General features: G+C 45.1%; 4 protein-coding genes across 20 annotated transcripts in view; 2 read left to right on the top strand and 2 right to left on the bottom strand.

The window, feature by feature from the left end:
- Window positions 1-964, top strand: part of LOC108927225 (proton myo-inositol cotransporter-like) — a 28,421-nt gene extending 27,457 nt beyond the window's left edge. For all 5 annotated transcript variants that reach the window (XM_029248700.1, XM_029248699.1, XM_029248695.1 and 2 more), the window contains one exon: window positions 239-964. In XM_029248700.1, the coding sequence (XP_029104533.1) occupies window positions 239-465 (227 nt within the window). In that variant the 3' untranslated portion in view covers window positions 466-964. The remainder of the gene's footprint in view (window positions 1-238) is intronic.
- A 432-nt stretch (window positions 965-1,396) lies between these two features.
- redic1 (regulator of DNA class I crossover intermediates 1) lies at window positions 1,397-10,451 on the bottom strand. 13 transcript variants are annotated; one of them, XM_018740379.2, is made up of 15 exons: window positions 10,057-10,221; window positions 9,459-9,536; window positions 9,204-9,243; window positions 8,931-9,087; window positions 7,752-7,884; window positions 7,565-7,625; window positions 7,272-7,412; window positions 6,873-6,970; window positions 6,681-6,793; window positions 6,471-6,543; window positions 6,326-6,377; window positions 4,392-4,425; window positions 4,239-4,309; window positions 3,793-3,997; window positions 1,397-3,103 (listed from the first exon to the last, which is right to left on the bottom strand). In XM_018740379.2, the coding sequence occupies exons 2-15, from the start codon at window positions 9,479-9,481 to the stop codon at window positions 2,874-2,876; spliced, it is 1,431 nt and encodes a 476-aa protein (XP_018595895.2). In that variant the 5' UTR covers window positions 9,482-9,536; window positions 10,057-10,221; the 3' UTR covers window positions 1,397-2,873. The 13 variants fall into 13 exon arrangements, with proteins under 13 accessions (XP_018595895.2, XP_018595894.2, XP_018595893.2 ...); XM_018740385.2 differs by lacking the exons at window positions 9,459-9,536; window positions 10,057-10,221 and adding exons at window positions 3,283-3,483; window positions 10,234-10,451 and having other exon boundaries at window positions 3,030-3,103; window positions 3,869-3,997; XM_018740378.2 differs by lacking the exons at window positions 9,459-9,536; window positions 10,057-10,221 and adding an exon at window positions 10,234-10,451 and having other exon boundaries at window positions 4,392-4,422.
- abcd2 (ATP-binding cassette, sub-family D (ALD), member 2) lies at window positions 10,404-22,283 on the top strand. The gene is made up of 10 exons (XM_029248680.1): window positions 10,404-11,352; window positions 12,022-12,202; window positions 13,259-13,380; window positions 15,888-16,056; window positions 16,914-17,008; window positions 17,098-17,243; window positions 19,005-19,150; window positions 19,729-19,813; window positions 20,341-20,466; window positions 21,209-22,283. The coding sequence occupies exons 1-10, from the start codon at window positions 10,417-10,419 to the stop codon at window positions 21,417-21,419; spliced, it is 2,217 nt and encodes a 738-aa protein (XP_029104513.1). The 5' UTR covers window positions 10,404-10,416; the 3' UTR covers window positions 21,420-22,283.
- A 424-nt stretch (window positions 22,284-22,707) lies between these two features.
- LOC108927223 (uncharacterized) lies at window positions 22,708-26,113 on the bottom strand. The gene is made up of 3 exons (XM_018740360.1): window positions 25,981-26,113; window positions 25,533-25,728; window positions 22,708-24,073 (listed from the first exon to the last, which is right to left on the bottom strand). Exons 1-3 carry the CDS (start codon window positions 26,111-26,113, stop codon window positions 23,590-23,592), a joined length of 813 nt encoding a protein of 270 aa, XP_018595876.1. The 3' UTR covers window positions 22,708-23,589.
- Window positions 26,114-27,108: the final 995 nt, after the last annotated feature.

A 27,108-nucleotide genomic window follows, 5' to 3' on the forward strand; every position in this document is an offset into this window, starting at 1 on the left:
CATTGTAAATCATTTTGGCCAGCCAAATGAATATATAATGATGAAGTTGCAAGTATACTAATCCTTTCAGGGTTTTGATGTGCATGTGTATATAAACACAAGAGATGTGTCATTTCAGTTTATACTTTGCTGCACACACTTTACTTGCCTTGCTGTAGGTAAAAGGCTGAAGCACCACTTCTCCCACATCATATATTTTTGCCTGATCATGCCTGTCTTGTGCATGCTCCTCCTCCAGGTGCATTCTTCATGTACTCAGGCCTGGCTCTGGTTGGCTTCCTCTTCATCTATGGCTGCCTGCCCGAGACCAAGGGTCGCAGGCTGGAGGAGATCGAGCTGCTGTTCGAGGGCCAGCTGTGCACGTGTGGCATGTCCGACTGGGACGAGCACCGTCACATTGAATACGTCAGGGTAAAGGGGAGCAATTACCACCTATCTGACAATGATGCATCTGATGTGGAGTAGTCCTGGCACCTGTCTCCTTTCCCTCTTTTCATCTCAAGGCCTCCTGGGTACACCATGTGATCAGCTGGGGAATCCTGCTTCTAGTCCTCCTAACAGTGGGTGTACCATGATCAATATTGCAAGGAACTGACCATGCACTTTGTGTCTTAACTCCTTCCCAACCAGAATTTAATATTTTTGCACAATGTTTCTGTAGCACCACAATGTGACATCCCCCGTGATCTGTACTGCTGTGAGACTGGCAGCACTAGACCTTCCAGTCCTCTGCAGTCAGTCAACTGTATAAGAATTTTACTATGTTTCTGTATCCTTGAATAACATTTGGCCTGCAAAATAATAGTTTGACATGGTACAGAAAACATCAACTGACAGCAGTGAACATGAATTCTGCATTAACAAATTGCAGCTAGCCACTGGCAGCTTTGTGTGGGGGAAAAAATTAAACCTTTTTAGGTTAGTATTTGTTCAATATTTTCACTGAAGAATGACATTTGTATATTTTTATATTCACATTTGGAAAAATTATCAGTGTTAGCATAGATTTTAATGGTGCGGGATCCAATGATGGTGGCAAAGGTGAATTGTTCTCTAACAGAACTTTCTCGCTCATTCCACTAAGCAGTGCCTTCATTAGTCCGGTCTCCCTGCGGTGGTGGTTATAAGTGGTTAATGGTCATTCTCTGCTGCTCTCCAATATGTTTTTCTACTTAAGTACAGTTTCACTACATTCAATGTGTGACAGTCAGTACACTGTGACACTGATACGAGCAGTGCTCAATTTTCTAGTCTCGTGTGGAGTTGGTCCAGTTGCACAGAATCCTGGAACAACAGAGCGGAATTTCATATATACAAGTAAGTAATGTGGCACAGTCAGCACTTACTCCCATGCTATTCGGTAAAGAAACTATTACTCAAGTATTGCTCATACATCTGTAATTGATAATTACTCCATTTCACTCTTATGATTAATAAAAAAAAAAAATTCTTTTTCAGTTGCAGTAGTTTTCCCATTGCTAACTAACCATGAAGATGTATGAATGTGTGGGACCATTGCTCTTCACAAAAGCTTCAAGAAGGACATTTTTGTTAAGGGTATTACAGTGTGCTTTCATTTCAACAAAAAAGTTAATGTTTACATAAATTGGAACTCATTGCAGAAAATGAAATCATGCACTAACATTCTTTTGGTCTCAAAAAAAATCTTAAATATTTTTAACATTTTTTTCAGCCTTCCTTTGGCTGTGTGGAAAAACCAAACTGCATATTATATTCTTTAAATAGGAGAGTGGGTTATGTAATCTTCTGGTTTTGTAATTTGTAATCTTTTTTTAACCTGGAGTACGGTAATGACAATCATCTTTAGGTAGCAGTTTAAACCTCTATAGTCAAGTATTAGGGCTTAGTGCCCATCTTGTGCTGAATTACTTAATCAGTGATCTAAGTGAAATTACTATGAACATTATCCATCAGTGCAGAACAGCTTTTTCCCGACCAATAGTGAAAACTGCCGATAATGCCGTTAAAATGCTTTGTGATCAATAATCTATAGTTTATCTCTGAGATTCTGGGATTATGCACTGTAACATTGTCAGATTAAAACAGCATAGGTGTCAAGCAGCTGCAAGGACCTCAAAAGAAAGCAATTTTGGGTAGAATTTAAAATGTAACCTGTTAGTTGTAGCAGGACATGGGTACGGGTGTCCCTGTGATAACTGGTAATATTTAGTAATGGATTGGGAGTTAAACTAAAATAATTAAAACTAAAATATTCAAACTTAATAAAGCATATAAAGGAATTCTTATTCTAAATAGCCATGTCTTTGAAATGTGTTGCCTTCAGGTTTATTTCTACATGTTTATTTTCTACACGTTCCATTCAAGTAAAGACCAGTTCTAAAATCATGTGCAATGTGATTAAGTATTCCATATGAACTGTCTGAGATTTATGGTATTTAATGAATTGTGCTTTAAGAACACTGATAAGAGATTTTCAGGTTGCACCAGCCCATTGTGTTGTATTTATATCTTTTTAAAGAATGGAGAGATGTAATGTTTAAGTAAACAAAGTGCAATTTTTTTATGTAAACCAATAGCACTAAAAATGTTTGCACAGGTTATGAATTGCTGGTGAGGTAAAATGAGTTATGTGCAGTAAATTTGTTTTTGCTGTATATTTTACTAGAATTTATCTTTGTATAAAAACTTTATTCATGAAATCTAACTTGAGTATGTAAATGAACAACAAATCACTGTTTGGTTTTGCTTTAATAAAAAATGAGTCCACAAAATGACTTTTTTTCCCTAATATTGCAAACTCCCTGCAGCTTTACAGCGAGTTAAAGCATGTTGAATTAAGTTCTAACACCAGAATGCTCACAATCAGTCCAGAAGTGTACCTCTTTCCTCCTTTACTTTGAGCCACTCTTTTCTTTCAGCATTAAGAGTATGTTAGCTATCTTCTGCAGCACCACCATCTCTTCGGAACGTGTGAATGTCATCCCGTCAGCTCCAAGCTCGTCTTTGCTCGCCTCATTCACACCTTCAGCAGGGTCGTGTAGCACGTGTGCACTGAGCCCAGCTGATTGTACTGTGTTCTCTGCTCCTTCAGTTCGTTCTGTTTTCAGTTCCCCTCTCCATTCTGGAAGACAAACATATAAGTATGGTAATGATTGCTAATGGATTCATATACTATGGAACCTCTCATCACAGAATCATCTCTGTTATGAAGCATCTGTAAGTAAAATGCATAGACAATGCTGAAAAGCTTTATATCTTAGAAAACTAATGTCCTAGAGGTTGCATCTAATTCTTGTTCACCTTCAGTATTGTTTACAATGATGTGCTTTAGATGGGGCATTGTGCTGCTCTTCAGGACAGCATGCTCATCAGAAATGTGATGGACCTCTCTTTCACTGCAAAGGGAAGTCTGTCCTGTCACACCACACCTCAGGTGGCATGGCGCCCCTGCTGAGGACTTCCTCCATTGCGGATACTTCTCAGCTCCGTTCCTGTGTGGAACTGGAGCACAAAATGCCGATTCCAGCAGGTTGTCACCTTGAGCAAGTTTCCCCCTGGTGGGCATGTCTGTGGTGGTGATGTGCTCATGGGGAACAGCAGGCAGACTGACTCTTTCTGTCCCCATGTGTTTGTCACACTCCTGACCCAAGTTGCACTGCACTGAAATATCAGATGTGTGTCTTGTCAAAGCCCTGTCAGTCTGTGTTCCTGTTTCCTTTGTCATAATGTGGGAATTCTCCACTTGCATCTCGGTTTCCTGTGAGCACAGTGTACCGGGCTGGAGAGAAGCTACCTCCAAAGGGTCATCACCTCTCTTCCTCTTTATACCTCCAGTACATAATGGGTTCTGCTGGTCCCCCCGACTGTTGGGTGTTGTCTTCTTCACCTGTAGTACATCATACGCAGTGCCTTTAGTCTTCCCGTGTAAGCAGACTGCAGACAGTAGGCCGGTGGAGGTGTCTGAAGAGTAGGTCTCTCTCCATGACTCACTTTTCCTCTGGCACTGGTCTTCATCCTTAGTGCAGAAGGAAATTCATGCGCAGGGGTTTATACATTTTCTTTGCAAGAGACAGTAGGTAAGCAAGGGAAGATTTGTTTGGCATTGTTCTTTGGTACGGGTTCTATAAAATGTACAACTGTGATAATTCCTTCAAGAATGATTCCTTAAACTCTGAATTCAATGTCATTGTAGATCATTTACTGAGTGTCAGAAGCAGTAATTGATAAAGTAAATTAGTTAAAGGTAAAACATTTACATTTGAATCTGTACTAAGGATGTCTCCTTTGGAAGAATAGCTTGGAGTTCCACTGCTGTGTCTCCAGCATGCTGTAGAGTATAAAATGTTTTGTTTGAGTAGAAAAGTGTTACATTTCAGAAAATACAGCAATATGTGTAAAATTTAACTTACATGGTTCAAATGACTGTGTGCTTTCAGGCACCTGCTTTAAATACCAAAGTGGAAACAACACATGCATTAACACCACACAAGCACAACAAAATGTAAAGTCCATCATCTGCTACTTTAAAGTGAATTTGTTCTCGGGGAGACTTCCCAAGCTACACAGGGCTAGTCTTAATTCTGTAAAATACTGTAGTTCCTTGTTGGGTTTATTTGATCACATCAAATGATGCATATAGTACTACAAATTACTCAGTCCTTACTTAATGGGGTTCTGTGCAATAAAAGACTGATAACGGCTTATAAAAAATACATACCATTTTTGGATAATGGTTCTATTGTGCAATACAACGGCATTCTGGCTATAAGTCATTGTAGAAAGTGTTTGTATAATAGTGACCAGTCACCTTTTTTTCAGCCAGTGGCCAGTTTTAAAATGAGCATGTTTCCTCTCATGTTTACAGTACTGCTCTTTTATCTCACAAAAATTCAAACCAAGTATAAAAATCTATGAACCAAATCAAAATGTCTCTGCCTTGGGTAAACCATGTCAATCCCTATGTTGTTTTATAGGCTCTGGACCACTGTAGCCCTGCACTGGACAAGTGGATTCTGACAATGAATTCATGAAAATAAAACATTAAAAGACAAGCTAGAAATCATTTTGTTGCAAATTTTTGAAATATGTTGCTGTTATCACTCTTGTGCATAAACATACCTTTTGTTTTGGTACTGAATTTTCACTGGCATTTTAAGAAACAATGATAATTCCACCCTCTCAAAACCAGAATTCATCTAACGGGGTGATTTTACTAAATGAACGGACCCAGTTATGAATCGCTGTGCTCTATTGTCAGCATAATACATTCATGTACAATACTACAGACACCCCTCTATTTACATAAATTTGACTCATGTAAATCTGGATTTATGTGAAAAAATTTCTGGCATACACAATATTTACGGATAGTGCTTATACAAAACGTGAAATACATTAAGCACAAGTCAGCATAGTCAGACAAGGCAGGAAGCTCCATCTTCCCAGTTCCTGAGCTGTGAACGAATCTCCTTAGTGTAGTGCTTTTTGTTGCATATTTTTTACCCATTTCATTATTCATAATGCCTGGTGGTAAACATGCACTAGAAGGAAAATTTTAACTGCCTCACGAGCGTACAGCAATTGATTTGGAGATGAAATTGAAAATAATATTCTCAGCATTTAATATGTCTGACATTTACTATAGAATTACATTGTGTAATTTTTTTTTAGCCATGTTTACAAGAAATGCTTAGGCTGGGCTACGGTTGGCTGCTCTATCTTGGATTGTGGGGTAGGAAGAGGAATCTAATATAACAGGTTGAACGGTCTTTCCCTAAGTTGAGGGGGTGTCTGTATACTGATTTTTCCCCAAGATGGCGACATTTCCACATATTGAAACTTTACTGACTCATGATAACCGCTTAAAACTATAACTCAAAATTCTGCATACAAAAACTATTTAAATCTGTTTTTTAAAGACCAATCTGCTTTAAGAAAAACAGTAAAAAAATTCAGCATCCAGAATTTCATTTCACTTATGTTATAATGCTTATGGGTGACACAGCGAGTAGAGCTGCTGTCTTACAGCGCCTGAGTGGTGCAAGAGGACGTGGGTTTCATCCCCGCTCAATCTGTGTGGAGTTTGCATGTTCTCCCTGTGTGTGTGTGGGTTTCCACCCACAGTCCAAAGACATGCTGTTCAGGTCCATCCATAGTGTGTAACAGAGTGTGTTCCACTGATGTATGGATAAGTGACCCATTGTAAGTAGTGTATCTAGCAGTGTAAGTCACCTCGGTGAATAAAGTGTGTGGGCCGATAACACTACATAGAGCTCATTGGAAGTCGCTTTGGAGAAAAGCGTGTGCTGAATAAATGTAAATGCTTTTGCAGTGTAACTCTTACCTGAGACCAAAAATCACATTCAGAAAATGTGTATTGTGATTCTTTCAGATCACTTTAAAAGACAAAACAGAAAAGCTGTCATTACAAATGGAGGTATTGCCACATTTGTTGTCTTTGTTCTATACCACAGCAGCAGAGAGCTCACCAAAACACTGCAGAATAAGGGGATGACTTTCCTTTAATGTTGGTCTCAAAGTTTTCACTTTCAAAATGGCCTGCTGTTAAAAAGAAAAAGCATTTTCAAATACCTTCAGGTATTAAGAGAAATCACACAAATTAAATATGACACATTGCAAATTTGAAATTGTTATAAAGTGATGCATGAAAAAACAAAGCCCATAAAAAGGCAGGTGACCTCTGTCGTCAAAGTCCAGGAAAAGCATCTGTTCCAGGTTCTCCCCAGTCTCATGAATGAAACTGCGGTGGCCTACTGATGTTTGCAAGGCAAGCCCTCTCCCCCCTAAATAACTGCATAGGTCATGTAAACACTTAATTTTCCATAAGACACAAGATAATACCATGAAGTTCTATATAAATTAGCACTGACTTTGACTCCATGCTTCCAAACTGGACTCTGGTTACTGAGCTGTTCTGGATATGCTGAGAACCCCTGGATGCAGTGACTGTGTCTCTTCTCTGTTTCAGCTGGGAGAAAGGAAGAGACTGTCAACAAGTACTATAGTTAATGAATATTATGTGAGTACAGTGTTAAAATTGGGCAGTTTCAACAATATATAATATAGACAATGTTAAGTTTATTTGATAAAAGTAGATTAGACCTGACATACCACTGGCTTAAGTAAGATGAAGTCTACTGTAAATGGAACTTATGTGCAATGTTTTAGCTTTATTATTTTCCCAGTACACATACTGTGTATTTTGATTTTCTTCGGTACTTGATTGTATTGCACATGGAGTGCTCTTCTAGAGAGGGAGAACCTCACACCTCAGGCCTGTGCTGAAGATTAAACACTCCAGAGGAGGAGTCAGATGCAGTCAATGAGAAGGGACTCAACGTATCTGCCGGGTGACACTGGTAATCGGAAATGCTGCCATCAGAGAAGCTGGATTCCAAAACAGGTGAGAGCTGGTAGCGAGAAGAAGGACAGAGCTGACTGTGTTATTGCTTTACAGAATAAATGCACTTCTAACAATATCTTAAATTAAATATTATTGTTTAAAAAGGTTTAGTGTACATACACTAAATGTTTAGCTTTAACGTTAATATATTTAACTTACATGTCCATAACTCTGTGTCTGAGGTCTGAAATTGCTGCTCTTTAACACTGTGCCCTGGGTGCTAAAAATAAAATGGAATACAATCAAATTATAAAATTAACAAAATGCCTAGAAACTACTTTTTGGCTGGAAAAGTGACAACTCACCAAATCTCAAGAACATAAATTGTATAAATGCTGTAATTTACCCATAGTGAGGCTGACTTTCTCCAAGACACAGGCGGGAAGGAGAGCACGGACTCATGGGTAAATTTATGGGGCCTTCTTTTATAGATCTCTGGACTCTCTTTGCTTTATTTGCATGGGCCACTTTTGGGGTATCTGAAATTAAAAAGTTTGGGGTCACTTATTATAATATGGCACTGGAAATATGGCAAAAACAAAATTACCCTATATCTAGTAAAGCTTCCATAGCTTGGTCTATACTCTTTTAAGCTGAAGGTCTTCAGTTCAAATCCCTGTACGTGCTGTAGCACCCTTGTTGCTTAACCTGGATTCATAAGGACACAATATCCAGTGCTGTAAACCATGATTGTCTACCATTGTAAATCATTGTGAAAGGAATTAACAAAATAAATGAAGTTAACTTTTAGAGGGATACAGACTTTTAGTACGAGGCATGGTGGCATAGTGGGTAATTCTTCTGCATCACAGTGCCTGAGTAATTTGGATAAAGGTTTGAATCCAGTTCAGTGTGGGTGGAGTTTGCATGTTCTCCTTGTGTCTACGTGAGCAGTTCAGGTGAATTCAGTGCTGTAAATTGTATGTAATGTCTGAATGTGTTTGCGTGTGGCTACTCTCCAATACACTAGTGTCCTAGCCATGGTGTACCCCACCATCTCGCAAGCAGTGTTTTCAGTATAGATTCTGTACTGCCACAACTCTGACCAGGACAGCTGGTTAAATTTAAGACTCTGGTTATGGTCTACAAGACCATCGATGAATCTGCTCCCCATTACCTCACTACACCCTAACCAGACTGCTAGCGTCTCAAAATATATCCCTTTCAGGCTCACTTCTCTCCAGATCTCCTATTATATCATTTTTCAAAAATACATTTGTATTTCATATTATTTCTATATGCTGTTACTCATGTAATGCTACAGTTAATGTTATCTGATGTGAAATTTTTTATGCTATACCAATTCTGCATGCAGCTACCCATGTCATGTATGCTGGTTTAAACAGCGACATCAGTCAAACTGACTACTTTGAGAATCACATCTCTGTCATTTTGGTGAAATGTACTTGTCTTCAATGAGTTATACATCACTTTGGAGAAAAGCATCTGCTAAATTAATACATGCAAATTTAAACTGCATTATGCTGGATAGCTCCATGTTGCTGGAAGATGTCTGAGATGTCACCATGTTTGATGCTGCTGTGTTGCTCCTTTTTGGCTGCAATCTGGTTTACAATAAACAAGGTCAGCAGGTCCAAACTGCCACCACTTTGTCCCTGAGGAGCTCCTGGTAACCCTAAATCCTGCATCTTCTTCTCCACCCTCTTCTTTTCAAAGAACTCCTTAAAGTCATAAATTACACAATAAAAAAAATTGTCGGAGGACATATAAATTATGAGTAGCAGGAATATTACTATTTCCATCCTGTTAACACGGATATTATGGGAATATGACCTACCTTTTGTTTCCGAGCGTCATTTTTTATCATTAATCGGTTCCTAGGAGATAAAATATTTATTAGTATAGAAACATATTTATATAAAAATACCTTAAAGTTTAATATTAGTAATACTAATAGGAGTATATATATTTCCTTTTAGCTTTGAAATATGTGTATGCATTAAGAGATGTTTAAAGGTAAAAAAGTACATTTATAATGTACTGAAATGGATATTTAGTTTATTGTTCATTTTTTGTACCGTACTGATCGTACCGGGAACCTCCGACCCAGTTCATCTCAGCCTTAGCTTCTTCGTAGCCACCGCGTCGCTGTTTTTTTACCTTGACTACACTTTTACAGGAAAACCGTTATTAAACGAAAACATCAGCACTTACATCGCTATATAATATTAATATTGTTATATTAATATTGTTCCATTGGCAGTTTAACCTAAGGTTTAACTACAGCCACGTCAGGTTAGCTACTTTTTCCACCCGTGTTGCCGTGGCGTGTTGAGCTTTCTGTGTGGCGCGAGGTGACGCGCCTGCCGCGCTCTTTCAGGCGGACCTTAGCGCAGCGCGACGACTCGAGCCGTCCTCGTGACGGCTGGCCAAAGGAGGCGCGCGATGGTCTTCTCTTCCGCCTAGTTCTAACGCAATCTAAAGTTTATTAAGGTTGCAGGTTCGAATCCCAACTCCAGCTACAGTACCGCTGAGCAAGGTGCTTACCAAATTGTTCCATCTCAGGGTAAATTGTGTAACTGTAACTCGCTTTTGAGAAAAAAAAGTGTCAACCAAACTGTAAATGTAACTTGGGACGCTTTTCTCAATGATGAGCAATACGTAGGAGTATCAGCCCACAGGTGACTTACAATGGTAGATTGACTCGTTGCAAGTTTGGTCTCAGGCATACACCAGGAGAAACACACTTTCTGTCATTCACACACACGCGCCGCAATTTTACAGTACTGTATTTGCATCGAGGAGGTAAAGAGCCAATCAGATGTCTCTGGTGGCGTGGCCACGGCAGAGCGCCGCCCACTACGCACCGCAGCATCCGTGCGCGCACCGCTTGTGATCCCCGCGAAACGTCTGGCTTCATCTCCACTTGAAAGGGATTCTCGCGTTCTTTGGCCTTGCGCAGCAGCTCCGCGCCCTCCAGATGGACAGCATAAAGAGCGTCAGGAGACATCGCTGACAAGGTTGAAGTTGTCGCCTCGCTGCGGGGAAAAATGTCCAATATTTTGCACGCCTCGTCTCAAGTGAGGTGGGACCGCGGCGCTGCGGCGAGGCGAGCGGTCTTCATGGTGGCCGCTGCCTACGGGGCGAAGACGCTGTACCCCATCCTCTGCAGGCACGTCCGCCGGCGGAGAGACCGCCAAGCGATGAGCGTGGTACCGGCGGGGCACAATGGCTTGTTACTGCCCCCGGCGCCCGATGCTGCGCCTGGCAAGTGGTCTCCTGCAGTGAACGCGGATTTCCTGAGGCAGATCGCGGAGCTCGTTAAGATCCTCTTCCCAAAACTCATCAGCAAGGAGCTGGGGCTGCTGTGCCTGCACTCCGTGGCCCTGGTGTCGCGCACCTTCCTTTCCATCTACGTGGCCGGCCTGGACGGCAAGATCGTGAAGACGATCGTGGAGAAGCAGCCGAGGAGCTTCGTGTTCAAGCTGATCAAGTGGCTCCTCATCGCCATTCCGGCCACGTTCGTTAACAGCGCCATCCGCTACCTCGAGGGCCAGCTCGCGCTGGCCCTCCGCACGCGCCTCGTGGAGCACGCGTACCGCACATACTTCACCGAGCAGACGTACTACAAGGTGAGCAACATGGACGGCCGGCTGGCGAACCCGGACCAGTCGCTCACCGAGGACATCATGATGTTCTCGCAGTCGGTGGCGCACCTCTACTCGAACCTCACCAAGCCCATCCTGGACGTGATGCTCACCTCGTACACGCTCATACAGACGGCGCGCTCCCGGGGCGCGGACGCCGGGGGCCCCACGCTGCTCGCGGGGCTCGTCGTGTTCGTCACGGCCAAGGTGCTGCGCGCCTGCTCGCCACGTTTCGGCAAGCTCGTGGCCGAGGAGGCGCATCGCAAGGGCCACCTGCGCTACGTGCACTCGCGGATCATCGCCAACGCAGAGGAAATCGCCTTTTACAGGGGACACTCGGTGAGTCGAGCCGCGCGCGCGCGCGCCGGTGCCTACGCGCCCAGGTGTTGCCCAATAGCCGTACTCAGTGTGACGCAGTGGGGCGGGGCCAAGCAAGCTCATGTACTATTGTCCCGCGGCCCCGTGTCCTGGGTAATTGAACCGCTGTGCTCTGTGGAGTGTGCTGCAGTCGCAACATGCATCTCGTAGTTCATCACTTGTGTGATGAATGTCGGTGCATATGAAGGAAACAGACTGACTGTACTTAAGAATCGCACATCTGCAGCTATGTCTCTTTCTCCTAGGTAATGCACACATTGTATTTTCTATGTCATGAGATGTACGTGGGAGAAAAGCGTCTGCTAAATGAATAAATGTAAATTCTTTAGTCCGGTCGAAGCTCATCAAGGAAGCTTTCCCCCTTGATGTTCCAAGGAATCCTTTCACCTGAGAACTCATTTTTAAACCAGGATCCACCCAGGCTGTGGGGAAATTCACGCCAAGACTAGTCAGAGCTAGGAATTCTGGGCCCCCTAAAAGAATATTGCCCTGCCCCCCCCCACTTCAAATAAAATAAGTTAACTATAGATTCTTTTTGTGGGCCCTTAGGGTTGCCCTGACACCCCACCCCCTGACTCGTCACCACGCTCGTGTGGCACGGGGCCCTCATGCTGTGTGTTGCTGTACCAGGTGGAGATGCGGCAGCTGCAGAAATGCTACAAGGCCCTGGCAGAGCAGATGAACCTGATCCTGTCCAAGCGCCTGTGGTACATTATGCTGGAGCAGTTCCTCATGAAATACGTGTGGAGTGGTAGCGGACTGGTCATGGTGGCCGTGCCCATCATCACCGCCACGGGCTTCGCAGACAACGGTGCGTCCTTTGGGTATCCGGTGCATGTAGTGTGCTTTATGTTACTGCCGCAAACTGTGTTTTTAAAGACCCCAGACATCCATCCAGTACTGTAACAGGTATCTGTTTGTATTAATATGTTAATTATCATAATATGCCTACTTAAAAATTGAACGTAACTTTGTATTCTAGCTCTAAGGTTACAATGCAACAACCCTAAATTGTACAGTAACTGCTGACGTAAATTGTCTCACTGTATTCTGCTGTAGGAAGTTCTAGGTAAATTCCGTGTATGACATGTGTATGTGGAGCAGTGCTCCTGCTGCAGCCTCCACATTGTTCCCTTTGCCCATCATTGTGTAACTGACACGTGAAAACCAGTGTGTGACTTTTAAACTTGTAGGCGGAAATCATTTCTGAGCAATCTCAAAATTTAAGGTCATATCTGCTTTTGAGAATCATCTGAGGAGGTGCAATTAGAAATTATGACATTTTGTCACGCTGAGTAAATAGTTTTTACATGTTTGTATATTGTAACAATAAAAATATTCTTCATTTCTAATCTTTTATCACAGATCTGACGAGCATGCAACAATCTAGGTGTTTGTATTTTACCCAGATCAGTAGAATGCAAGTTACCCGAAGGAATGATCCCCAATTGATCTTTAAATAATGAGCTAATAATACTAATTTTTATTATAATAATAATATCACAAAACATTATACCGTACTCAATCTACATTGTAATTACACTCATATACTATCATTGTACTCAAAGCTTTCCTAGCTTGACATTTACATCTCTTTGCACCAGTGGCCTCGATGGTCCATAGTAAGGAGCAGGAAAAATTAGTGCCTCTGTCTGAATTGTAGCCTCTTTCTTGCTAATAGGTAAGATAAATGAAATGGCTCTTTCTTTGCGTTCCCTAGACATACACACAGGGCACTGTGAATAGTGTTGGTGGCCTGCGGTGCCACCGGCTTTCAGAATGGCTCTGGTGCTTCTCTTGTTCTCATGTGGAAAGAAGATCAGTCTCCGAACTGCGAGTGACCCCCGGATTGTCTCCTCTGTCTAAGAGCTCGCAGACGGTCAGACGCAGGTGCTGGTGAGCGAGAGGACCGAGGCGTTTACCACGGCACGAAACCTTCTGGCTTCGGGGGCGGACGCCATTGAGAGGATCATGTCTTCCTACAAAGAGGTGAAGTCAGAGTTTTTGCCTCTGCTTGGTCATGATTTACATCAGGGCTCTTTGGTCATGGTCCTGGAGCGTCACGTCCAGGGGGTTTTTGCTTTGCTTGTCCATGTCCGCTTGATTCAAGTTACTGATCCAGTTTCACTCCTTTCTGAGGGCTTAGTGCCATCGAGAGAGTTGGAGATCCTGCCAGACTCAGGCCACTGGGCCTGCAGTTGATCAGTGCACATTTGTAAGGTTTGGAGGTGTCGCTATGCTGTTGGAGAGAGAAGTTAAGCAGAAGTGAGAAGACTGTTCTTAGCACATGTTATGTGAGTGTGCCACAAACACAATGAATATGTAAATTGAAGAGGAGGCCTTACAATGTCTGATGAGGGATTGTTGTCAGCTATCTGCACCGTTTCCCATCTCCTAGTAATATTTTGGCACAAACAAAAGGAATAGGAAGGTCATCACCATGCACAGAGTCTCCCACCTGTAGAACAGTTCATCTCAAATGTGTGTATCTGTTTACATTGGCAGTTTTTTTTTTTTCTGAAATTGTGCAGAAAAAGTTGCACACAGGACAGCCAGTGTCACTGATTTATTTGTCAGACGATAGAGAGTTACATCAGAATTTTGAGCTTTATGAATTATTTTTAAACACGTAATACCACCAAAGCTGGTCACTAAGAGGATGTCTTTGGCACAATGCAATGAGCACTGCTGCTGTAAAAACAGCGCGGTCTGGCAATAAGGGCACAGAGGCACAGCAGCCAGATGACAACCTCTATTTTTAGAGCTTCAAAAAAATATCGAGCTGCCCATTCATTTCCTTTGGAGCCACAATTTGCTAAATCCACCGATTTCAGCTTCATTGTGATGAATGAAAGCAACTTTTACACAGAAGCCTCTCTCCACACACACACACGCACACGCACACACACACACACACACAGAGACACACACAGAGACCCAAACCACTGCCTCAGATGCATTGCTCCAGCATCAGGCAGGTCAGCACAGCAGCGCTGCAGGGCCACTCTATTGTCAAACAAATTGATGTGTTTATGGTATGATTATAAGTCGTCAATATTCATCAGACTTTGGATCCACAGCTCTAAATTACAATATTAAGGATAGAGACACTGGATGTTTTGAGGACCTTCTCAGAAATGCTTACAATAAACCACAATGCTCAGATGCCAAAAATACTCTAGTTTGTTGAGGATGTAAGAAAAAAAATGCCTGATTGTTGTTATCTGAGCTGCCTGCCCGTCGAGGTCAGTTCAGGATAGGACAGCTGTGAATTCTGCCCGTTCTCCTTGGCTGTGGTGTGAAAGCAGCTGGCGATGCAGTGAAAGCGTGGAGCTCATTGCTTGAGAGGACAGCGCTCAGTGACATCGCTGTGGTGGCATTAGGATGGGTATGTGGCCCAAAGGCTTGGCCTACTTGTGAATAATCCACCATCTGTTTAGCATGCAGCAGGACTCCTGCAGTGAGCTGCACATGACCGTTGACTGGCGCAGGTTCACACGCTCGCCGCATACCGAGTGGCCAGTGGAAGAACCTGAATGCGAGCACAACGCTTCAGTAAATGGAATCAGCAACCTCTTGCCATAAGAGAAGCAGCCTAGCACCCTGAATTAGATCTAGTAATTGCTCGCTATGATTCTTATGTATTATTTAGTAACGTGCATCATATATAAATATTTATTGCCAATTGGAAAGAAAGCACACAAACTGTTGTGCTGGGAAAACAAAGAAACCTGGGACACTTTTCTTATTTCCTGGTCTTTATTCTATCAGTCAGATTTTTTGAGTGTGAAACTTTGTGTGGGGCTCTGCCCCCTTGAGACGGGCTGCTTGTCTCTTCCAAGGCCCTTCATGAGACATGATGTATCTCTGTTTTGGTTCTGTGGTAGACAATTCAACTTCACTCCTCACATCCTCTGGCTTTGTACGTATTGGTATCTGACACAGACACAGGCTGTTTGACCTCTACACCTCTGCTTTGCTTTCTCTCTTTAGCGGAGATACTCCCCCACAAGGCTCTGGGGCATTCCTGTTTTCTTTTTCTCTGCTGACACTGAGTGCCCAATTTGCAGAGCAAGTATATTTTCCGACCAAAAATTAGTCAGTGCGCTGGTCATCACCTGTCGCCTGCGCGCTACACACAGTGCTGCTTGTGAGACCGTGTGGTTCTGTTAATGTCAGAATGCTGGTGAAGTAATTGAAGCAATTAAACTTTCAAGGGAAAAAAGAATGAGTTTCCCTAAATCACGGGTTTCCTTGGGGATTCTGGAAGGGACCGGTCATCGCCGATGTGTGTTTTGTGTTGAGTTCAACCATGAAGCCAGAGTACAAAACAGCTTCTGTGGCCTGTTCTGTGAAGTCATTAACCATCTTCTAAAAATGCTATTGGGGTTCCTGGATTTCCTCATTCTGTGCCACGGCTCGTGGTGTCAGTGACCGCTTGACCCATCAAGTATGTGACAGGTGTACTTGGATGCTTTCTGCTCTTGCTCCCCCAGGTCACCGAGCTGGCAGGGTACACAGCCCGCGTACACAACATGTTCCTCGTGTTTGATGAGGTGCAGAAAGGTGTGTACAGGCGATCTACACTGTCCCAGGCACCTACAGGGGAGAAGAAGACTGCAGCCAAATCAGAGATGCACATTGATGGCCCTCTGGAGATAAACGGTAAAATACCACATGGCGAGTTGCTGTTAGCAGCAAGAATGGATTGGCCTTGTTACAAAGTACAGCAGAACACAACAAGGATAAATGTTTTTAATAGCAAACAGCACACGCTGACATTATAAGAACTCACTTTTAGAGTACATCTAATTTGTGCTCTAACATCTGTATAAGGAGCTACTTCCTTACACTTAGGATAAAATCCTTGAAGTTATTAAATGTTACTGATGTGCATCCATGAGCATCTACTCTGTCCAGAAACTATTTCTATGTTTCACAAGTTAATTTTTTATGATAAGTGCTGGTGGCACGGTGGCATAGCAAGTAGGTGCTGTCTCTCAGCACCTGGGTGGTGTAAGAGGGTGTGAATTCACTCCCTGCTCAGTCCGTGTGGAGTTTGCATGTTTTCCCCATGTCTGCATGGGTTTTCTCCAGGTCCTCCGGTTTCCTCCCACATTCCAAAGACATGCTGTTCAGGTAAATTGGTGACTCTAAGTCACCTATAGTGTGTGAGTGACACAGAGAGAGTGTGTTCCACTGATGTATGGATGAGTGACCCATTGTAAGTAGTGCAGTGTAAATCACCTTGGTGAATAAGGTTTGGGCTGATAATACTACATAGCGTTCAGTGGAAGTCATTTTGGAGAAAAGCATCTGATAAATGAAGTAACATAAACGTAAGTGCTACTGTATACTCAGAAAAGGCATAATTAGTTGCATTTATTGTAACATTAGTGCATAATATCCATTCATGCAGTTACTGGAAAAAATGTTTAATTAACAAGATTAGCATTTATCCTTTTGTAATATGATTTTGTTTCTCTGACCGCATTGAAAAGAGTGTGTTGATGTTTCAACAGGGAAGGTTGTTGACGTGGACAATGGTATTGTATGTGAAAACGTCCCCATAATCACTCCAAATGGCGACATGGTTGTGTCCAGCTTGAACTTCAAGGTGAGGACTGAGCCTGACTTTGTTCATCTTGATGTAGAGCCATTTTTCTGACATTCATCATGTGTCTGTGTATATGCAATTATCCGCAGGTCGAAGAAGGGATGCACCTCCTAATCACGGGACCCAACGGATGTGGGAAGAGCTCCCTGTTTCGCATTCTCAGTGGGCTGTGGCCTGTCTATGGTGGTCTCCTTCACAAACCCAGCCCACAACACATGTTCTACATCCCTCAGAGGTGAGAGTGCTATATGTGTCTGCCTCCTTTTCCACCACACCAAGGTCTGGAGCTCCACTTAGATCCACGCTTTACACATACTGTACATGCAGCACACCACTCACCATCCAAAATCCCAGCCAACAGATGACCCGCGTCTTTCCAGGACCCACTGGGTCCTGGGGTCAGGCAGCTTCAGTGGTAACCTGAATCAGTAACTGCACCCCTGCCAGCACTACTAGAAGGAAACCAAAGCCCACAACCATGAAATATTTACTAGGACCTCCAGGTGCCACAGCGCAAAGAGAGGAGTAAATATTTTATGCATGAAGATGCAAAAGTGAATGAAAAGCCAGTACAAAAGGGGCCTGTCTTTTTCCCAATCAATAAGAGGAGAGGCTATGTGGTCTCAACCCCTTGCTAACTGATGGAGTGCTGGAGAGCATGTTGCTTGCCACAGCTACTGCTGACTTTGACCTGACTTTGCACCAGAACCTCTGCGTCTGAGGCCAGTTGTATTAAAAACCTGTTTGTTAACAGTTTTGCAATGGTGAATTCTTCCTATTCATTACAGTGATCAGATAGTTGGATGCATCTGTATTATGAAAAATTTCTCTTCCACAGTGCAAAAATGGCATGTTTTCTACTTTTTGCCATTAGTTAGCAGCAAACGCCCTCAGAATAAAAATTAACAGAACAGAAACAGAGTGGTGCAAGACCGATTCCATTCAGCATATATTTTACGTATTACAGGTATGTCTAAGACTTACAGAAATAACTTTCTCTGAAATTTGTTTTACATCATAGCAGCTCTGTCCTTCAGGGGTAATGACTTGTAACACATCAAAGGCAAATACATAAAGATGGAAGATACAGGAGGAAAACATAGAGGTATATTACTATTATTACAATTCCATGATTGCAAAATGAAAGTGACTTGATGCTGGAAAATTTTGCACCTGTTTTTTGTCATGAATTGGTTGCTTCCTCATTGAAAGTTTTCTTGTCCTCAGTCACAAGACACGTAGTTGGTACTTAAGGTGAAACACTTTTAGTACATTCTCCCCACACAGTCTTTCATTACACTCCTGTACCAGGAACATATCATGATACTTGCATGTATGAAGCAGAAAACTTACTCACTTGCTTTTGTTAGCTGCTTGTCTTTGTTAGAGTCGCTGTCATACAGAGTCTATGTAGGAATTCCTGGGCCCTGGGCTAGGAGGGGCAGATCCTGGATGGGACACCATTCTATTGCAGTAAAGCAGAATGCACACAGAACACACTGAATACAAGGTTATGGGGCTCATATATTTTTATTGTCAGTAGGTTTAAAGGCATTCTATTTTTAATACTGATTAATTTAATAGATAATATAAGATTTTAAAAAAAAATAAAATTCCTGCAATAGACTAGTTTCCCATCCATGCAACCTGATGTTTCCAGAATAGAGGGATGCTGAGACCATGCATTGTAGCAGCTGTTAATAAATCAGAAAAAAATGTCTTATGGCAAATTATAGCAAATGTTTACTTCATTATCACATTCTCTGATTTTTGACTGAATTTAAGCCATGAATAAATCAAGGGATCTCGCTTTTCCATAGAATTGTGCTGTACTTCTCAAACATTCATGGTTATTGACCTACAGTATCATGGAATGTAATGAAACCCTGACTTAGAGGTTGATAAATGTTAAAATGAAAAGTTAAGAATTTTTGTAGAACCCTCCTGTCCTTGTAAGATCCAGATTGGCTAAACTTCTACCACTGGTCATCCACAGGCCCTACATGTCCCTCGGAACCCTACGGGACCAAGTGATCTACCCAGACTCAATGGAGGACATGCAGGAGAAAGGGTACAGCGACCTGGACCTGGAGGCCATCCTGGACATCGTGAACCTCAACCACATTGTCACGCGTGAAGGAGGTGCAGTGCGGGAGGGAATAACTGTCCAAGAGTTGCAATGCTGAGTGCGTGTTGAAGGGATGACAGTACATGGAAGAAACTGCCCCTGCAAGGCCACCTCCTCGCAAATGTGTGGAAGCGTTCTAACCAACCACGGCTACTGTGAAATAATCCCTTGGGATCGGTAACTTCCAATGGAGTTGATTACTGTACTCTGTGCATGCAGCACTCCCGTTTAGCTCTTTACTTCTGCAGGATGCTTTGGGGTCTTAGTTTGGGTTATGAGACATTTATTTGAGTAGCCCAACAGGATATTTCCAGAGTTTGATGTTCTCGCGAAGCCTGCCAAGTGTTCATCTTGGCTTGAGTACTGCAATAAGAAAGTCTGCAGTTTGCTGGTGTACACCAGCTACCAGCCCCAGAGTGAGTGCTGTGTCCCACACATTTTCTCAGCGGTTCCTCTTTTTGTCTGTTAACTAGATTAATTTTACACAGTTCACAGTTTCAGGTGAAAGTATCAGTGGGAACATGTTCTCAGGTGATCGTCAGGTGAGAGCTGTCTCTAAAACAGCAACAGTGTGTGTGTGTCTGGTCTGCAGGTTGGGAGGCGGTGATGGACTGGAAGGATGTCCTCTCTGGAGGAGAGAAACAAAGAATGGGCATGGCTCGCATGTTTTACCACAAGTAAGGAGAGTCTTTGCCTTGCCTGGGTAACCTGTGCTCTACTCTGTGAAGCAGTGTGTTTTGTCACATGGAACAAGGAACACTCTATCCACAACAGCAATTCTTTAGTCCACCTATCTGTCCTTTATCAGTAACTGCTTGTCCAGTGCAGGGTCATGGTGGTCCAGAGTCTGCAGCAGAAGTGTAGGATGTGAGGCAGAGTACGCTCTGGACAGGACACCAGTCCACTGCAGAACAATCATACATACTCATTCACTCAGTCACATACTACCTGAAACACCTGTCTTTGGACTGTGGGAGGAAGCGGGAGCACCTGGAGGAAACCTACATGAACACAAGGAGGATATGCAAAATCTACTCAGACTGAGCTGGATTTGAACCCACATCTAAAACCCACAGCACAGGACATGTAACACTACCCACTACATTACTGCACTACCAAAATTTCTTCCCATGACACTGCAAGTATGATTTGTGCCCAGAAAGAGAGAGCTGATCGAGTGTGTGTGGCCCTTCCCTGTGCTCAGGCCCAAGTATGCCCTACTGGATGAGTGTACAAGTGCCGTCAGCATTGACGTTGAGGGCAAGATATTCCAGGCTGCAAAGGATGCTGGGATCTCCCTGTTGTCCATCACACACAGGCCTTCTCTCTGGTGAGTAAAGGCTACTGAATGGGCTGCTTTTGGTCAAGTTGATTAGGCCCCGGGGGGTGCGGTGGCGCAGTGGTTTGGACCGGGCCCTGCTCTCCAGTGGGTCTGGGGTTCGAGTCCCGCTTGGAGTGCCTTGCGACGGACTGGCGTCCCATCCTGGGTGTGTCCTCTCCCCCTCCGGCCTTACGCCCTGTGTTGCTGGGTAGGCTCCGGTTCCCTGCAACCCCGTATGGGACAAGCGGTTCGGAAAATGTGTGTGTGTGTGTGTGTGTGTGTGTGTGTGTGTGTGTGTGTGTGTGTGTGTGTGTGTGTGTGTGTGTGTGTGTGTGATTAGACCCCCCTCAGTGCGACCAACACACTTCCTCCACCAGTGAGCTGGTTTCTCTCTGGTAGATCTGCCCATGTGCGCTCTCATGTCCCACAGCATTTACCATCAAATGACGTTGCTTATTGACAGACAGATCAATTCTCTGAGCCACAGCCTGTGGTGCTCAGAATGAGCCAAGGGCCTGAGAGCTGCTGCAGCCGAGCCCCAATGATCAAGAGGCCACACAGCAACGTGCTGGAATTAGACACGGTCACCTTTTGGAACTGTGTAGCACCGCATCCACTGACTGAGCAGCAAATGGGCATTGTACACCAGAATGCAGCTCCAGTAACGTGTGGCAGAGTCATGAGCGTCAGCCTGACTGAGCCTACATTACCTGCTCTCTCTCTCTCTCTCTCTCTCCCCCCCCCCCCCCAGGAAGTACCACACGCACCTGCTGCAGTTTGACGGAGAGGGCGGCTGGCGGTTCGAGCAACTGGACACGGCCACCCGACTCTCCCTCACCGAGGAGAAACAGCGTCTGGAGGCCCAGCTGGCAGGCATTCCCAAAATGCAACAGAGACTGAATGAGCTGTGCAAGATCCTAGGTGAGGACTCAGTGCTGAAGACGGCCACCACGGAGGAGTGACAGCCAGAGACACTCTCACAGACAAGTGTTACTGTTCCTCACGGACCGACACACAGGTCTCATACTTTAACCACTTCTAATGGTACATCTTTCATGAGGCCCATATTTGGAGTCCTCTAAAACTAAATTTAAATCAGGGATAAAGAAACCGCTGTTCAAATCCAGAATTACTCCCTTTTCACTGCAGTAATAGTCATGCTTTTCTTCACCACATTGTTCTCTGCACAAACTCTCTGAATATAGCAGGTCTGTTTTAGTTTTCAATCCACTCTTTTCCATAATCTTAGTTACATGTGGTAAAAAGATATGGTCTTAAGCAATGCTCCCAGTAAGCTGTGCGCTTGGTTCATTTCCGGAGTGCACTCAAGGCCAAACACAGGACATACATCAGGCCACCTACAATTTACTTCTTTACACAGCTGGACAATTTTAGTTAAGCAATTCCAGGTAAAAGTCTCGCTCTGTGGTACTACGGCAGGAGGTGGGACTCAAATCTGCAGCCTTCAAATCCGGAGGCAGCAGCTGCAACCACTACGCCACCTGCTGCCCCTTGTAATGGACAGACAGTGTAAATTCCTGGTGGCTGTTGCTGCTCTCTGTCCACTGTACACGGTTTCTGTCTTTGTCTTGCTGCTCTCGCTGATACTGTTTCTTTTTATAGTCTGATCCTTTACATCGCGGTGGATGTTTTAACTTCGTCCTCATGGTGCACATATTTCAGCAGTGTCTAAAAATGTTGCCCAGAAATAATTTATTGTGCAAATGCTGAGTTGGAGATTAGAGGGAACATTGCCCTTAAGTAATACAAACACACACACATTTTCTGAACCGCTTGTCCCATATGGGGTCGCGGGGAACTGTAGCCTAACCCGGCAACACAGGGCGTAAGGCTGGAGGGGGAGGGGACACACCCAGGACGGGACGCCAGTCCGTCGCAAGGCACCCCAAGTGAGACTCAAACCCCAGACCCACCAGAGAGCAGGACCCGGTCCAACCCACTGCGCCACCGTGCCCCTCGTAATATGAACAATTCAGTTAAAAGTTATATAAGGATAGCTGTGTTTTAGGTTTAAATTTATTTTTTTTTTAAACATTGTGACTAATAGACAGGTTAGGTTCTGTATGTCTACAGCATTTTATTTTTAAGAAAAATACTCATCTTATGCACTATCAACCATACACCTTTGCATCAATAATAGCTTTTTGTATTTATTTTGTTGCAGTAGGAAGTCATTTTACTGTTTTCAAAACAATAACTTTCCCGTAAAGCGATAATTAAAGAGAAGAACCCGATGTCATTCTCAAACCATAACTTTGTATTTTTTCTGAAACAGTTGTTAATATCATTAATGCTTCCACACTGGAAATGATAAATTCACTCCTGTCAATGTGCTGTCTGTAGCATGTGGGAAACTGGAATGGTACTGTCACAGTCAGGTACGGGAGACAGGAGGTAGGTGGTTCGAACTCAAGCGCGGGTGAGGTCATCCCAGATTCCATCCAACACAGAGAGGCAGGTGAAATTGGTGGTCAGGCACAGGCGTAGGTCCATGACGCAAGACAGTACTCAGAACAAGGGAAAGCAAGCAGACGTCGAAAGCCAGGTAGACACAAGAACGAGGAACAGGGTACAAGGGATTAAACACTGAATATGCTAGCCAGGGCACTGCAAGATTCCGCAACCTTGTGCCGGGATGGCGCTGCCTTTATCCCTGGCCTTGATTACCGTCAGGTGCGGCTGCTTGGCTTGTTGGTGTGACAGGAACCCCTCCCCTTATGGGCGGCTCCTATCCTTAAACACACTGAAACGGAGTGAGACTTGTGGAGGTATGGGGCAGCGAATTCTGGGAATATTTGGCCAAAGGAAGAAAACAGGCCCATTGGTGTTGTTTCTGGCCACAGTATCTGTGAAAAACCCTGCCCAGCTCCTGATGTAATCTTTCCACCTGCCCATTGCCCTGTGGGTGGTATCCCGAAGTTAGGCTTATGGACACCCCTAGTTTACGCCAGAACGCCTTCCACAGCCTGGAGGTGAACTGCGGCCCTCCGTCTGACACGATATCCTCTGGGAGACCGTAGAGGCGAAAGACATGATGAAACAGGGCAGATGGGAGTTGTGGCAATGGCACCAAGCAACAGGCCTTTGAGAATCGATCAAGAATGGTTAAGATCATGCTATTACTTTGAGACGTGGGACGGTCCACCACGAAGTTGATGGAGATAAGGGACCAGGGCTGTGCTGGGACTGGCAGGGGCTCAAGCAGGCCTGCCGGTTTCTGGGTCGACGACCGGTTTTGTGAACACATTTCACAGACCTCGACATATTCTTGGACATTCTCCCGAATGGAGGGCCACCAATACCATCCGTGGAGGAGGGAGAAAGTCCGTCTGGGGCCTGGGTGCCCTGCTGCTGGTGAATCATGTGCCCACTGTAGAAGGGAAGGTCTGAGAGCCACAGGAACGTATGTCTTACCTGCAGGTTGTCCGCTGGCCCGGGGTCCCCTTCTTGAGCCTTCTGGGTTTTCTGTTCCAATTGCCATCGGATCGGGGCCTGTACCAACTGCTCAGGTATGATGGGTCCGGAGACCCTCGGACCTGGGTCTTTATCATATACACGGGACAGGGCATTGGCCTTGATGTTCTTCCTCCCAGGCCTGTAAGACACCGTGAAGTTGAACCAAGTAAAGAATAGTGCCCAGTGGGCCTGGCACGGGTTCAGACGCCGAGCCTGTTGCAGGTATTCGAGGTTCCGATGATCCGTGAGCACGAGGAACGGGTGCACAGCGCCTTCAAGCCAGTGCCTCCACTCTCCAGGGCTAGCTTTATGGCGAGAAATTTACAGTTCCCAATGTTGTAATTGCGCTCGGCCTGGGTCAACTTGTGGGAAAAGTGGGCACACGTGTGTAGTTTTGGTGGGGTACCCTGCCGCTGAGAAAGAACTGGTCCGACTCCTACCTCAGAGGCATCTACTTCCACCATGAACATAAAGACCGTGCTCAAGCAGCCTCTGTAGCACCTGGCGCATGAGCCGCACATGCTAGGTCATGGTGTGTGAATAGATCAAGATGTCGTTGAGGTATACCAAGACTCCGTGGTGGACTAGGTCCCCCAGCACATGGTTGACGAACACCTGGAACACTGATGGTGCGTTGCACAGACTGAACAGCATAACAGTATACTCATAATGCCTGAGGAAGGTGCTAAAAGACATCTTCCACTCATCCCCTTCCTGGACCTGGATCAGGTTATAGGCCTACGCAGGTCAAGCTTTGTGAACACCCGAGCTCCGTGGACCTGTTCTAGTGCCACGGTAATGAGTGGCAGGGGATGCGGATACATTATCATGATAGCATTCAGCTCGCGGTAGTCAATACAGGGGTGCAACCCCCCATCTTTTTTCTCTATAAAAAAGAAGCCCGCTGCAGCCGGTAACGTGGATGGCCGAATGATCCCGGAGGCCAAAGCCTCAGACACGTACTTCTGCAAAACCTTTTGTTCAGGCAGCGACAGCGGGTAGATTCTACCCTGAGGTGGAGTGGTGCCCAGCAACAGACTGATTGCACAGTCCCAAGGTCGGTGCGGGGGAAGCGTGGCGGCTTTGCTTTTACTAAATACCTCAGCAAGGTTCTGATATTCAGCTGGGATAGCTACCATCACCACGGTGTCTGGGCTCTCCACGAAGATGGTATAGCACGGCAGGGCTAGGCATGAGTGAGTGCATTGCAGTCCCCACGTCACTAGTTCCCCAGTGCTCCATGAAAAAACCGGATCATGTTTCACTAGCCAGGTGACTCCTAGTACCATAGGGGTATCTGGGGACCGAATCAGAAAGAACAAGAGCTCCTCCATGTGACAAGCCCCCACACACATGCATAATGCCTCGGTCTGTCGTTCCACCATTCCGGTGCCCAACGGCTGTCCGTTCAGGGCGCTGATTCATAGGGTGACATTGCACGCCCGCACTGAGATGCCCTGACATTGAGCAAAGTCTGCATCCATGAAGCAGCTAGCAGCCCTGGAGACTATTAGCGCTCTCGCCTGGACCCGGGCAGTTCCCCAACACACCGCTATTGGCACCGTCACCTGGGCATCTGAGCAACATAGGGCACTCACCTCTGATCTCTGGCGGAGGTCCCTGGGAGGTTATCTGGTGGCGCAGTCGGCTCTAGAGTGCCCGGACCCTCCGCAGTAGAGGTACAAACAAACGGCCCTGGATTCGCCGCTGTCTTTCCTCTGGGGTCAGGTGCCCTTGTCCCAGTTGCATGGGTTCCAGGGCGTCTGGTGCCACAGAGGGGTCCAGGAGGGCCGTCTCAATAAACCAGTCCAACATCCAGCCTTCCCCACGGTAGGCGAGCCAAGACCGGGTGGTCAAACACCACCTGAAATTGCTTCTGGAAACATTCATAGGTGGTGGTCTCACGTTTGTGCCAAACTGCTGTTGCCCAGTCCAGTGCAGGTCCGGTCAGCAACGAAGTCAGGTGTGTGACACGGCTAGCCTCTGTCTGAGAGACGTGCGGCTGGCTCGCAAATATTAGCTCGCACTAGAGGAGAAAACCCCGACACTTTTCTGGGGAGCCGTCATACCGGTCCGGAGTGGCCAGCCAGGGGGTCGTCGCAGGTACATTCGCTGTGGTGGCTTCTGATGACGCAGAGGACGCTGCGGATGCGGCGCTGGGGGCATCCTCAGCCGCCATTGCAGGGATGTTCCCCTGGGCGCGTTCAGCAACCGGCCGCGCTTGGAGTGTGTATAGGATCTGCTCGTGGGAACCTAGCAGTACCTGCTACGCAGACACCGTCTTCTGCAGGCGCTCCAACTCCGCTGCGTCCATTAAGATGGCGGAATCTTCTGTCACAGTCAGGGATGGGAGACAGGAGGTAGGTGGTTCAGACCCGAGCGTGGGTGAGGTCATCCCGGATTCCGTCCAACACAGAGAGGCAGGCGAAATCAGTGGTCAGGGACAGGCTTAGATCGATTGAGATGCGTTGCAAGATTTCGCAACCTTGTGCCGGGACAGTGCTGCCTTTATCCCTGACCTTTTTTACTGTCAGGTGCGGCTGCTTTGCTTGTGGGTGTGACAGGTACCATTATACCCAGTCCAATCCTTGAAAAAAATGAATACAAAACCAGTTTTAATTGGTTAGCTTAGACTGTAAAGATAAGGCCAAAATTTTCATTGCTGGAACAGCAGTTAAACCCACTGCATCATGGGTTCTGAGAGTCTCTTTGACCAGCCCAAAGTAATTGAAGGAAACATTTCCAAACTATAAGTGCAGCTTAGAGTCCTCGCTACTCTGCTCTATACAGCATAGCTCTGAACTGCTAGTACTGTTGCTCAATTTTCTCTTCTCAGTGCAGGCATTTGTCGCAAGTCCTACATGTGTCACATCTTTTAAAAAAATTAACAAATTAATCATAAAAAAGACGAGATTTGAGCACTCAGCCAGTTTCGTTGACTTTTCCTGGTGACGGTTGTTGTGGTAGCAGGCAGCACAGGTGGCCCAAACCTTCCCACCTGCAGCCATATGCTCTACCTTCTCCTGGAGGATCTGCAGATGTCTCCAGAGCTACCAGAGAGATACCACCTCGGCAGTGTGTCCCGGGGTTGTGGGGGTGTCTTATGACAGGCCCAACCCACCTGAACCGACTGCTCTCGATCCAGAGAAGCGGTGAATCTCCTCTGGGACTCTC

The sequence above is a fragment of the Scleropages formosus genome, chromosome 2, assembly GCF_900964775.1.
Source record: "Scleropages formosus chromosome 2, fSclFor1.1, whole genome shotgun sequence".
In the NCBI taxonomy this organism is placed as follows: domain Eukaryota; kingdom Metazoa; phylum Chordata; class Actinopteri; order Osteoglossiformes; family Osteoglossidae; genus Scleropages; species Scleropages formosus.

What these genes read in the sequence shown, in the direction of transcription:
- LOC108927223 (XM_018740360.1), bottom strand. Translation starts at nt 26,113, where the DNA reads ATGGCGGCTGAGGATGCCCCCAGCGCCGCATCCGCAGCGTCCTCTGCG. An exon ending in TGACGGCTCCCCAGAAAAGT is followed by an intron (nt 25,729 to 25,980) that starts GTCGGGGTTTTC and finishes TGGTTTATTGAG; the next exon opens with ACGGCCCTCCTGGACCCCTC. An exon ending in ACCTCCGCCAGAGATCAGAG is followed by an intron (nt 24,074 to 25,532) that starts GTGAGTGCCCTA and finishes GGTGTCTTACAG; the next exon opens with GCCTGGGAGGAAGAACATCA.
- abcd2 (XM_029248680.1), top strand. Translation starts at nt 10,417, where the DNA reads ATGTCCAATATTTTGCACGCCTCGTCTCAAGTGAGGTGGGACCGCGGC. An exon ending in TCATGTCTTCCTACAAAGAG is followed by an intron (nt 13,381 to 15,887) that starts GTGAAGTCAGAG and finishes TTGCTCCCCCAG; the next exon opens with GTCACCGAGCTGGCAGGGTA. An exon ending in ATGTTCTACATCCCTCAGAG is followed by an intron (nt 17,244 to 19,004) that starts GTGAGAGTGCTA and finishes GGTCATCCACAG; the next exon opens with GCCCTACATGTCCCTCGGAA.
- redic1 (XM_018740377.2), bottom strand. Translation starts at nt 10,376, where the DNA reads ATGTCTCCTGACGCTCTTTATGCTGTCCATCTGGAGGGCGCGGAGCTG. An exon ending in CCTTATTCTGCAGTGTTTTG is followed by an intron (nt 6,378 to 6,470) that starts GTGAGCTCTCTG and finishes TGTCTTTTAAAG; the next exon opens with TGATCTGAAAGAATCACAAT. An exon ending in AGGTATAAAGAGGAAGAGAG is followed by an intron (nt 3,104 to 3,792) that starts GTGATGACCCTT and finishes TTTGTCTTCCAG; the next exon opens with AATGGAGAGGGGAACTGAAA.